At 43.4% G+C, this 13,084-nt stretch overlaps 1 protein-coding gene across 2 annotated transcripts in view; it reads right to left on the bottom strand.

The window, feature by feature from the left end:
* ETF1 (eukaryotic translation termination factor 1) overlaps nucleotides 1-2,881 on the bottom strand; it is a 28,853-nt gene extending 25,972 nt beyond the window's left edge. Inside the window, exons 1-2 of one of the 2 annotated variants that reach the window (XM_004420130.2) lie at nucleotides 2,724-2,881; nucleotides 2,459-2,562 (exon numbers count right to left, since the gene is read on the bottom strand). In XM_004420130.2, the coding sequence (XP_004420187.1) occupies nucleotides 2,459-2,544 (86 nt within the window). In that variant the 5' untranslated portion in view covers nucleotides 2,545-2,562; nucleotides 2,724-2,881. Of the gene's footprint in view, nucleotides 1-2,215; nucleotides 2,296-2,458; nucleotides 2,563-2,723 lie in introns of those variants that run through there. The other variant, XM_087429731.1, reaches the window with a different exon arrangement.
* Nucleotides 2,882-13,084: the final 10,203 nt, after the last annotated feature.

Below are 13,084 nucleotides of genomic sequence, written 5' to 3'. Positions count from 1 at the left end.
AACACCAGCATGCACAGATTCATTCTGCCATCCAGTTTGTCTTTAAAATCCATTACATTCCTCCTTAAAATATTTTAGCATCAGGTAAAGAAGGAAAAACATTTCCCACTGTACACTATGATAATCTAATGAATCTGACTTTAAATATGACTCAGTCACGAAAATACAATCTTGCTATTCCCGAAAAGAAATTGGTATGTGCTGGGAAACTTCTGAGCCAAAAAGAATAAACTTGTGATTCCCTTCCTGATACCTAGAGATGGCCAATATTTTAAATTTTCATGGGATCAAGATGCAACCAAATCCTGAATAAAAGCAAAGTAGGACATGATTACCAACCACGTTGTTTGGAGGAAGACTACTCACCAGCTATTTTAGACAGCTTAATCCTGTCTAAAATGTCCAAACTAACTCCATCACTTGGAAAAAAAGTTGTGCGTGAGAACTTCATTTCTAGCGTGCTTTAAACTTTACTGACCTTTGCTAATCAAAGGGGTAAAGCCTTTAAAAGCTTTAAAGGGGAGCTTAACAGTTTCAAGTGGCTAGGTAACATGGTTAGGAACAAATTTAAGAATGAGCTTCCTTCATCAAGCAGTAGAAAGGAATGCTGTTAACTTATTAAGCAGTGTTATCTTTAATGTTACTTCACTCGGACAACAGGCAAATTATAGTTGTGATTTCATATATTGAACTTCTTCAGAGAATATAATGTATGCAAATTCTAATGTGTGAACCTGCCTCCAAATTTAACTAATAAGAGAACAAATCTACAGGTCACATCCAACTTTAAACACTGCAACAACAGCAATCTACAAAAGCCACACTTAATTGAAGGATTCAAGTAACACAACAGAAGAACCTAGTGAAACAAAAGAATCTCCCTAATTCCTGGTAGTACATCATATTGGGTCATGACCTATATTACCCCTCCTGGTACAGTACTTTCACATTTGGGGAATAATTATTCATTCTACCATGTGACACAGAACCATCTGTGTTCAAGTTCCCGTACGATTATTAACTAGGTCTGAATATTCTATCAAATTCAAAGAAAAACAAACCTAAGGAATGAAAAAATAAGCTGCTACCTTGAATTCGTATTAGAAAAAGAGAGAGCAAAAGCCCAAGTCATTGAATAGAGCCAAACTTTCAGAAGCTCCATCCCAAGCAGAACTGTTGCTAATTTGTTAAGCAGAACACAATGGCAAAACCAGTCTGTTAACCCTGGGCCTTCCATAGAAATAAGCACACCTTATTTCATAAAGTAGTAACAACCAAAAGCTTGATAATTCCATCATTGCAAATCTACCAATCAAGGACAAACCTGGGCTGGAAACATGAATGTCCAATTCCTGTGCTGACAACAACTTTCAACATGCCCTAGGGCAAGCCACTCTGCTATTCTAAGAATGCTCAAACATACAAATATGTAATGTTCCAAACACTTTTTTTTTTCTTGCCACTTCCTGTAAGTAAAAAGTTTCTATGACTAGGAAAGGAACAAAATAAAGCAACAAAGTGAGAAAAGAAGAATACCTCAGACACACCTTCCCCAAACGAGTAACTTTCTTTTTTTAATTAAAAAGCGCACAGAAAACCAGTTTTAGTCTAGCATACCCTCCCACAATGGACACACCTACAGTTTATCAAAATTTACAAAATGAGACTCAAAGCGCACCTAATTCAGTTCTGAATATCCACAAGCATTAGTCCATCAGGCACCTTTATCCCCAGGAGTTCCAGAGAGACCAAAGAGGCCTTTAGTTACAGTTCACATCAACAGCCCCATAATCCAGATTTCTCCTGGATATATAGATATAGATTTGTCAACCAAAACCTCCCCTACCCCTCCACCCCGCACACGTTGGCATTTTCAGTTATAGGTGGGTCCTGGAACAGCTAAAACCAGGAAGTCATCTTGGGAGACTTGGAAGACCCAGAGAAATCAGAGGAAGTCAAGAACAGGTTGGTCCTGACCACTTCTCCTTCCTGCCCCATCCAAACTTCACCCACCTAAGTCTCAGAAGTTCAGGATGGGGAGGCCATTTTAAGAAGGCCTGGCTAAGGAATGTGAAAGAAGAGAAAGAGAGAAAATCAGGGAAGGCCTAGCCCTTTCCCCCAACAGCCCTCGAGTCGGGTGTCAGCACCTGGAGCTCCAAGAGGGAGGAGCTGGATTCAAAGGCCTGGGAGGGATACAAAAGTAGCAGTGGCCTACCACGAGAGAGTCGAGTGGTCTGAGCCCCAGGAACAGGGCCCCTTACCCCCAAGCGGGGGAAGGAGCCCTTCTCTGCCCAACCGCGTAGACCCTGGCCCTGGGTCAGAGGCTACTACCCAGAGATCCAGAAGGCGGGAGTTAGCTAGTGCCTGGTTCTCCTCATCCGACCATGCGGCGCGGGGGCGGCCATCCTGAGGGGTCCGGGAACCAAGAGGGCACGGGGGGGCCGGACGCGGCGCTCACCCGCGGGCCGCCTCCAAGCTCTTAATGAGCTTCTTGATCTTCCAGATCTCCACGTTCCTGTCGGCAGCACTGGGGTCGTCCGCCATCTTCTCGCCTCCTCCTCCCTAGAGCGGCCCGGCGGGGCCCGGAGACACCAAGACCACAGAGTTAGCACTGCCGCTGGGGCAGAGCGGCTCCCTTCCTTGCCACCCCCGAGAGGCCCTCCTCTTCCCGCCCCGCGCGGCCCTCCGCAGTGGTCGCTGGTCTTTCCCTCTCCCTGGCTTACCTAAGGGCCCAGTCCTGGGCGGCAGCGGCTGCTCCTCCCCGGCGGCGGCTCCGCGGCGGCGGCTCTGACGTAGGACACCGGCTCCCTCTCTCCAGGCAGCTGCATGTGTTGCAATCCGCTCACATGGGGCCTGTGACATCACTTCCTCCGCCAGGGGCTGAGTGGAAGTCGGCGGGCGGAAGGGAAGGGGCCGGTGCGGAAGAGGGGAAGCTCTGCGTGCGCCGCGACTTTCCATTGGTTCTCTGCGCCGCGGCCTACAATGAACCCGCCGATTGGCCGCAGCTGGGCCGCGCTGCCTTGTGAGGTAGAGGCCAGGGGGCGAGGAAGTACCGCCTTCCTTCCGGCTCGGCGAGGCGAGAGTAGGAAGCGGGCGGAAGCCGGTAGCTCTCGCGAGGAGTTACTCAGAGCCCTGCCAGGGTCCAATTGGGATATTTCTTAAAGGGGGAGGCAGCAGGGGTCGTCGTCTTTTCTGTCCCTCCTCTTTGGATGGAATGGGTTTCCGAGGGTCTGCGATGCGCGGCTAGGCGCTCGGGCCGGGACGTCCCGGGAATTGGGCCTCAGATGCCTGGAAGAAGCGCCTCGCGCTTCGCGGCTTCACAGCTGACGAAGTGCTCGGCCTGCGTGCGTCACGGCTGCGCGCACTAGGGTTCAGACTCCCGGCCAGGGTGTTAGGAAACTTCTCCCGGGTGGTCCGGGACCCGCCACAAAAAAGACGCACGTTCCTTCTCGCCCCAGCGCTAAGATGGGTTCACTTTGGACCTGGAACTGGATGGGGGGGAAGGAAGCAGAGGCTGCCTGAGGTTGGAGACCCGAGGTATCTGATCCCATCAATGGTTTAATCTGAGCTGTTGCGAGTGGAGGTGGGGAGAGTGTTGAAGCAAATGGGCAGCTGTATAACTTAGAACTTTATCTTTTTGAGTTAGGGTTTTTAGTTGGCTACTTTCTCTGTTCACCTTAGTTGGATCCAGTCAAATATTTGGGCCCAAACTGTGTGCTAGATCTGGTTTTCCTGAGGATACTGGGGTGAACCAGATAACAGTGCCTATCATCGTGGAGCTTTCAGTTTAGTTGGGTTTATAACCGTTTGTGATTTTGTACTTTTGTGTAATGAAATAATTGGTCGAATACGTAAGTACTTCAGAATGCTGTGAGAGTGTGATGAAAGAGGGCCCAACTCCGGAGTGAGACCCAAAGGATGGGTAGAAGTTTGTCAGAGAGGGAGCATAACACATTTGAGGAACTACAAAAAAGCCGGTGTGCTGGAGCAAGGTCAGGAATAGGGGGAATGGTTTCAGAAGGAGGCAGGGGACTGATCATGTAGCGCCTTGAACGCCAGGTTTAGGAGTTTGGCCTCTTTCTCTTTAACAATGGGCAGCTTAAAGGATTTAGAAGTGGGGAGGTGACACGAAGGTATATAGTTACGTTTTTAAGGAGACTGTTCTGCTTGGATTGGAGAGAGCAAAAGTGGAAGTCTAGAGATCATTTTGGCTGCTGCAGTAATTCATGTGAGAGATAATTGTAGCTTAGACTAGGGTGATGACAGTGCAGATAGAAGTGAATGATATATGGGGGTTAGAATCGATACACTGGATGATGGGTTGGATGTGGAGGAAGAGCAAGAATGGCTTCGAGAGTACTGAAATGGTTACATTTACTGAGATGGGAAAAATGAGGAGCAGGTTTTGGGGGATGTTTGAAAATTTTGTCTTGGACCTATTAAGTTTAAGATTGCTTATGCAGCTAGTGATGTCAGTCAGGCAGTTGCGTTTGTGTAGGCTTTGAATCCTTTTTGCATGTTATCTCAACTTTGTCCACACCTTAGAGATGAGGGTATTACACCCGTTTCATAGATTGGGAAATGAGGCAAAGAAAGGTGACTTGCTCAGTCACACAGCTAGTTTATGGCTTCCAGACTCCATGTTCAGTGTCCGGTGCATTTTATCATGCAGCAGCCCATTACCTATGTTTCCATAGGATGAGGACACAGAAATCCTATAGGTCAAGTCTTCTTTCCCCCAACAAGTGACTTCCCAAGATGAAATCTCTTCTTTAAGTACCATTTTGTAATTTTTAGCATATATTCACTCATTACATAGTATTTATTGTACTTCTACTGTATGCCATTCACTGTGCTTAGTAATGGGCCTTCTTAAAGTAAGTAGAAATAAATACTGCTTACTGACTGACTGGATGTCTACCATGTCCCAAGCTTTTCCCTACTTCATTCCCCTTGCCCCAATTTCTACTTTCTACATGAGGTTGCCTTGATCTACCTTTCCTGCTCATTTTTATGTTTATGTTTATAGTGTTGCTTCAGGTCCATGTTGGATGGCTTTACAGGCTTTCTAGACTAGCTCACAGGCTTCCTTTTCATGTGATTCATGCTGAAGTAAGCACGGTGATATCCCAGGTAGAATTGCTGTTTGTTAACCTTTGAATCTTTGAAACTTGGTGATTACCAAGATGTGCAACTTGTTTCTGAGAATATTCTAGACCCAGGCAGTTTAACTGTAGCCCCCAAAGCTTTCTTGCCTAGTTGCTGCAAATTTACCATTTCTGCATTTAGAATTGGAAATCAGTGCATTAGAGGCAAAGGCTGGCATGGCTCTCTACCAGAAGAGATTGGGAGGAATAGAACAGGGATGCTATTTTCTTCAGCAAAGAGGAGGCTTTTTAAATGGGGCCATGACTATTCAGTGTCCAGGAGAACCTCCTGTGATATAAGGGTGATCCAGATTTTTTCAAAATGCCATATGGTGAGAATAGAATATATAACCTCACAGGGCACAGGTTGTCCTAAGAAAAATGAAGGATTTGTCCTTGATGACCTCAGAACTTCTTCCCCAGCTCTAACATTAGGTAATAAAGTTAAATATTGGGATATAGATAACATTCCTAGTTAATGGGTGGGGATGGAAGAAAGGAGAGGGATGGTTTGTTTTGATGTTGAAAACACCAATAACAGCTTGAGAACACAGGGCTGTTAGGTACAGAATGAGATAACTGGTTGCTAATGTGGAGGTCAGTTCAAGAGTAGCCAAGGTGAAGAAGGCAGGGAGGTGATGGTTGTGGAAAGGTTTGCTAAGGGCTATACTCTTTGACTCTTCTGGAAGTTGGCAGGATTGTTAAAGGAAAGACGTCTTGAGCTAGGCAGCTTTAGGGTTGAACCCTGACTCTACTTCTTGGGCACGTCGCTTCATAAATCTCACAGAATCTCAGTTTTCTTATTTGTAAAATGAGAATACTGCCTATTTTGTGGGACTATTGTTGGATTAAATAACTTGTGTAAAGTGCCTAGTACCATTTACGACAAGCATATGTCATCAGTGAAAGTTAGTTCTCTTTTTACTTTCTCCTAGTTTGTTGTTTTCTGCCACTATCTTCTGTACTCATCTGTTGAGGACCTGTGACACTACTCACCTTATCATTCTCCAGCAGAAGATAAAGATGAGAGACTAAAGGTAGAGCAGATCCAAAGTGCAATTCCTAAGGGTTTTTACCTCCTGGTGGAAAGAAGGAGCCAGTAAAATAGGTCTGTGGGATCTTTTCCACTGCTTCAGTGGTTGGTGTATTAATAATTATTAGAAATTTGGAACTTTTCAGAGTTGGAATTTAAAATGTTGGATGTTTATATACCCTAACTATATTAGTAGAATGAATGACTTTTTCCTAGGTATCTTAATAGTTAGGTGTGTTTTTTCCCTGCCCCTGATCCATCAATTAAAGACTCCATAGAAGATTTTGTTTAAAAAAAAAAAGAAAGAAAAAGAAAAATCTTTCTGTACCTAGAAAAATTAAAAATTGTTTGAAAAATCTCTGGATTAGACTATCTCTAAAGTGCTTACAACTTCATAAAGTAGATGGAGATCAATAAGGGAATGTCTAGTCTGCCCTCAAGTTCCTGGCTGTACTTAAGCATAATGAATTTGAAGAATGCAGTTTTGTAGATTTCATCCTTAAATAAATAGTCTTACAGTAAGTAAAAGCCAATGAAGAAGACCTAAGCTATAGTGGTACACTATAAAACTCAAAGGATTTAAGATTTGTATAAACTGACATAAGACAGTTGCTTAAGTATGGAGTGCAATGTGTGTGAAAGGGACTTGAATTGGGCAAGTGTAAGGTATCCTTTGCTCCCCTGTGGACACCTAGTGGTGAAATGTAACCCTTCAGTGGGCGAGCGGGACTACAACCAAGGAGTGACAGCCGTTTCCTCTCTAGATGACCAAACATCTTTACATGAATTTGTAGTCTTGTTAAATTAAGCAGATATTGACCATTAAATACTTTACTCTATAATGATTTCCAACTTTAAGAAAATAATGCACATAGAGAACACGTTTTTTCTCATTCTTTAAATTCTAGAAAAACAATTTTTTTTTCTTTCTTAGATTCCCTATTCTAGGGAACACTCACTAGCTGGAGTAGGTCTTCCCATAACATGAAGGAATAATTGGCAGGGCAAGATTGAGCCATGCTCTTGGACCACCTCTGGAGGAGGTAAGCGCATATGTTTCCAGTGGTTCCTTTTTGACTCAGTAGAGATACAGAGTAGCTAAACAAGTGCTAATCTTTTAGTTCAATTCCATAAATATTTATTGTGTAGCACTTTTCTGTCTAGCACTGGGATGAGTGCTGAAAAATTTTATAGTGCAGTCCTGAAATTTGCCATATTTTTTAGGGGAAAAATAGGTGTAGGAGGGGCCGGCCCCGTGGCATAGCGGTTAAGTGCACGCGCTCCGCTGCTGGTGGCCCGGGTTCGGATCCCAGGCGCGCACTGACACACTGCTTGTCAGGCTGTGCTGTGGTGGCGTCCCACATAAAGTGGAGGAAGATGAGCACAGATGTTAGCCCAGGGCCAATCTTCCTCAGCAAAAAGAGGAGGATTGGCATGGATGTTAGCTCAGGGCTGATCTCCCTCACCAAAAAAAAAAGGTGTAGGAATGTTACATAGATAACAGTATATAAAAGAAGCAGCAGCTGTTTACAGGACTGAGGCAGAAGTAAACAAGATGAACATGGAACAACTTGTTATACCAATAAGAAAGGAAATTAATAGACTACTGGGTTTTTTGCTTTTGGGTTTTTTTTATTGTATAAGTACTTTTAATATCCTGATAGACTTTTTTTGGAGGTATAATTGATATATAACATTATATTTCAGATATACAACATAATGATTTGTTATTTGTATATATTGTGAAATGATCACCACAATAAGTCTAGTTAATGTCTGTCAGCATACATAGTTAAGAAATTTTTTTCTTGTGATGAGAAATTTTAAGATTTATTTTCTTAGCAACTTTCAAATTTGCAATACAGTATTAGTAACTATAGTCACCATGCTGTACATTATGTCCCTAAGACTTATTTATTTTATAACTGGAACTTTGTACCTTTTGACCCCCTTCACCCGTTTTGTTCACTCCTGCCTCTGGCAACCACCAGTCTGTTCTCTGAATCTATGATCTTGTTTTTTTGTTTTTTCCAGATTCCACATATAAGTGAGCTCATATGGTATTTGTCTTTCTCTGAGTTATTTTTCTTAGCATAATGCCCTCAGTGTCTACCCATGTTATCACAAATGGCAAGATTTCATTTTTTTATAGGGCTGAATAGTATTCCGTTATATATATATACACTACATCTTTATCCATTCATCCATCAGTGGACACTTAGGTTGTTTCTGTATCTTGGCTATTGTAAATAATGGTGCAGTGAACATAGGAGTGCATGTAGCTTTTCGAATTAGTGTATTCATTTCTTTTGATAAATACCCAGAGGTAGAATTGTTGGATCACATGGTAGTTCTATTTTTAATTTTGGGGGGACCCTCCATACTGTTTTGCATAGTGGCTGCACCAATTTACATTCCCACCAACAGTGCACAAGTGTTCCCTTTTCTCCACATCCTTGCTACCACTTGTTATTTCTTATCTTTTTGATAACAGCCATTCTAACAAGTGTGAGGTGATACCCCATTGTGGTTTTGATGTGCAGTTCCTTGATTAGTGATGTTGAGCACCTTTTCATTGTTGGCCGTTTGTGTGTCTTCTTTGGAAAAATGTCTGTTCGGATCCTCTGCCCTTTTTTTTGTGTGCGTGTGTGAGGAAAATCAGCCCTGAGCTAACATCCATGCCAATCCTCCTCGTTTTGCTGAGGAAGACTGGCCGTGGGCTAACATCTGTGCCTATCTTCCTCCACTTTATGTGGGACACCGCCACAGCATGGCCTGACAAGCAGTGCCTGGGTGCGCGCCCGGGATCCGAACCTGGGCCGCCAGCAGCGGAGTGCACCCACTTAACTGCTATGCCACAGGGCTGGCCCCCCCCACCCATTTTTTGATTGGATTGTTTTTTTGGTATTGAGTTGTATGAGTTCTTTATATATTTTGGATATGAACCCCTTATCAGTTATATGATTTGCAAATATTTTCTCCCATTTGGTAGGTTGCCTTTTCATTTTGTTGTGGTTTCCTTTGCTGTGCAGAAGCTTTTTAGTGTGATGTAGTCCCACTAGTTTATTTTTGCTTTTGTTGCCTTTGCTTTTCGTGTCAAATCCAGAAAATCATCACCAAGACCAACGTCAAGGAGCTTACCGCCTATGTTTTCTTCTTCTAGGAGTGTTATGGTTTCAGGTCTTATGTTGAAGTCTTTGATCCATTTTGAGTTAATTTTTGTGGATAGTGTAAGATAGTGGTCCAGTTTCATTCTTTTGCATGTGGCTGTCCAGTTTTCCCAACACCATTTATTGAAAAGACTGTCCTCGACTACTGGGGTCTTGTCAAAAGAACTTAAAAGCCAATAGGAAGAGATTCTCAAAGGCCAAAGTTAGAAAATTTGAGCATCATTAAGAACAACTGCAGTGAATTGAAATATGTAAAATAAGTTAAAATCCATGAGTTGACAGTGACACCCAAGAGACAGCATTAATCTCACCTTTGATTAATACTATAGAACCAGCTCATTCTAAAAATGAACACATAAAGAAGCCCTTCCTATATGAACTATACCTCATGGTAACTAGGTATTTGTTATGAGGGGAAGTTTCTCACTATAGACGTATTGCAACTAAAAAATGAAGAAAAGATAGAAATAGAATAGTATATATAACCTTTAATGAAATTGATTTTTTTGTGGGTGTGTGAGGAGATCAGCCCTGTGATAACATCAGCCAATCCTCCTCTTTTTTTGCCGAGGAAGACTGGCCCTGGGCTAACATCCGTGCCCATCTTCCTCCACCCTATATGGGATGCTGCCACAGCATGGCTTGCCAAGCAGTGCGTCAGTGCGTGCCCGGGATCTGAATCTCAGCAAATCTGAGGGCTGATCTTCCTCAGCAAAAAAAGAAAAAAAGAAAGAGACTTAGGGGACATATCAGCCAATATAGAATGTGGTCCTTATTTGGTTCCTGACTCTTTAACAGTTGAAAAAGTAAAAGTTATTTAAACAATTGGGAAGATTTGAACATTCAAGTGTTTGCTATTAAGGTGTTGTTAGGTTTTGTTTTCGTTTTCCTGAGGAAGATTTGCCCTGAGCTAACATCTGTTGCCGATCTTCTCTTTTTGCTTGAGGAAGATTCACCCTGAGCTAACATCTGTGCCAGTCTTCCTCTATTTTGTATGTGGGTCGCTGCCACAGCATGGCTGCTGACAAGTGGTGTAGGTCCACACCCAGGAACAGAACCAGGGCTGCCAAAGCAGAGCATGCCGAACTTAACCACTAGGCCACGGGGTTCACCCTGTTAGTTGTTTTTTTTTTGTGAGGAAGATCAGCCCTGAGCTAACATCCATGCCAATCCTCCTCTTTTTGCTGAGGAAATCCGGCCTTGAGCTAACATCTATTGCCAATCCTCCTCCTTTTTTTTTTCCCCAAAGCCCGAGTAGATAGTTGTATGTCGTAGTTGCACATCCTTCTAGTTGCTGTATGTGGGGCACGGTCTCAGCATGGCCGGAGAAGCAGTGCATCGGTGCGCGTCTGGGATCCGAACCTGGGCCGCCAGTAGCAGAGCGCGCACACTTAACCACTAAGCCATGGGGCCAGCCCCTGTTAGTTTTTTTAAATATGTGATCATGATATTGATATATTTTGTAGAATTATCCTTTTAGAGGTACACACTGAAATGTTAGAGTAAAATTATGATTTCTGGAATTTGCTTCAAAATAATCCAGGGGAAGGTGGGGAAAATATAATAAATGCTACCATAAGTTGCTGAATTGAACATTAAAAGGTTGAAAAGTAAGAGTGTAAGAATCTGAGTGAAACAGCCAGTGTGGCCTGAGTGGGGAAGGCTTCGTGGAAGAGGGTAGCCAAGGATACTTAAGAAATGTGAGGGGCCGGCCCAGTGGCTTAGCGGTTAAGTGCGTGTGCTCCGCTACTGGCGGCCCAGGTTCGGATCCTGGGCGCGCACCGACGCACCGCTTCTTTGGCCATTCTGAGGCCACGTCCCACATACAGCAACTAGAAGGATGTGCAACTATGACATACAACTATCTACTGGGGCTTTGGGGGAAAAAAAATAAAATTAAAAAAAAAAAATGAACTTTTATCTTGGGCCGGCTGATGGCATAGTGCTTGTTTGCCCACTCCACGTCCATGGCCTGGGGTTCGCAGGTTCCGATCCCGGGTGCAGACATAAGCACCACTTATCAAGCCATGCTGAGGCGGATCCCATATAAAGTAGAGGAAGATGGGCATGGATATTAGCCCAGGGCCAATCTTCCTCAGCAAAAGAGAGGAGGATTGGCAACAATGTTAGCTAAGGGCTTATCTTTCTCACCAAAAAAAAAAAAAAAAAATGTACCAATTAAGTTCTAGCTTTTGGGTTTGATGTAAGTTGCCCCTAGTACTCCTGACAGGTGAGAGTATAATTTATACATAAACTTAAAAAACAAGGGGACTTTAATCTCTAAAATGGAGAAATCAAACCACCCAGTTTTAGACACTGGAAGATGCATTAATTTGACAAAACATTTGAGTACTTATGTGCCAGTCATTGTTTTAGATGTTGGGAAATAGCAGTGAACAAAAAAATTTCTGGCCTCATGGAGCTTATATTTTGGTGGGTGTCTTAGTCCATTCCAGCTGCTCTAACAAAATAATACTGAGTAGCTTATAAACAGAAATTTCTCACAGTTCTGGACGCTGTAAGTCTTAAATTAGGGTGCCAGCATGGTCAGGTGACATCTCCGGAGCGACTTATAAGGGCACTGCTCCCATTCATGAGGGCTCCACCCTCATGGCCTAGCAGCTCCCTATCACCAACCCCTAATACCACCACCTTAGGGGTTACGATTTCAACATATGGATTTTGGGGGGGACATAAAAATTCAGACCATAGCAATAAAGGACAAATTAGGTGGTAATAATTGCTGTGCAGAGAAACAGTAGGGTAAGGAACATAGAAAATAACAGGATCTTGAGGAAGGGACTGCTATTACATGACATTTCCAAACCTTATGGAAAAACGTGACTGAGCCAAGTGGAAATCTAGGGGAGGACTAGTCCAGCAAGGGCAAAGACCACAAGGTAAAATTGTAGTTGGAGGGTAGGGAGAAAGAGGTAGTGAGGGACCAGATCATGTGAAGGCTGTTTAAGCCTGGGGAAAAGCTTTGAGCAGGGAAGTGATTTGCTGACTGTTGTGGGAAAACACCAAAGTAGCAAGGGTGTAATTTTAACTGAAGGAAGACTACTTGGAATAATCCAAGTAGTAACTTATACTAAATAGGTGGTAGGAGTGGAGATGGTGATTCTGGATGTACTTTGAAGGTTGCTAAGATTTGCTGACTCCAGGTATTTTTGAAGAAACACATTTACTCAAATTGGAAAAACCACTTAAGGGAAATCAGAAGTTCCTTTTGGGACCTATCAAGCACTTGTCACCACAAAAAGGATACTATTTGAAGAATAAAAATTCCTCTTTGCCTTTCAAGGCTGTTTGCACTAATAACAGTTTTGTTGGTAGGCAAGTGAAATACCGCCATGTGTTCAACTACACATGGGGCACCTTGAGACAGCAGCTTGGGTACCTACCCAAGCAGCTCTTCTCCCTCCTTCCTAATAGAACCCATTTTGTTCAGGGGATGCTTGCCTTCTCTCCCTGATCCCAAGGATGAATCCTGAATAATATTTCAAGCCAGTAGTTTTTTTTTTTTTGCTGAGGAAGATTTGCCCTGAGCTAACATCTGTGCCAATCTTCCTCTATTTTGTGTGTTGGTTGCTGCCACGTGGCCACCAATGAGTGGTGTAGGTCTGTGCCTGGGAACGGAACCCAGGTGGCTGAAGCGGAGCGCACTGAACTGAACCACTAGGCCAGCCCCAAGCCAGTACTTCTTAACTGGGAATCCTTGAGGGGCTTAGCTA

Source organism: Ceratotherium simum, chromosome 4, assembly GCF_057802395.1.
Source record: "Ceratotherium simum simum isolate JZ-2026a chromosome 4, ASM5780239v1, whole genome shotgun sequence".
Classification (NCBI taxonomy): Eukaryota; Metazoa; Chordata; class Mammalia; order Perissodactyla; family Rhinocerotidae; genus Ceratotherium; species Ceratotherium simum.
Note: the sequence above shows the minus strand (reverse complement) of the source record. Positions and strands in the feature narration are given on the sequence as shown.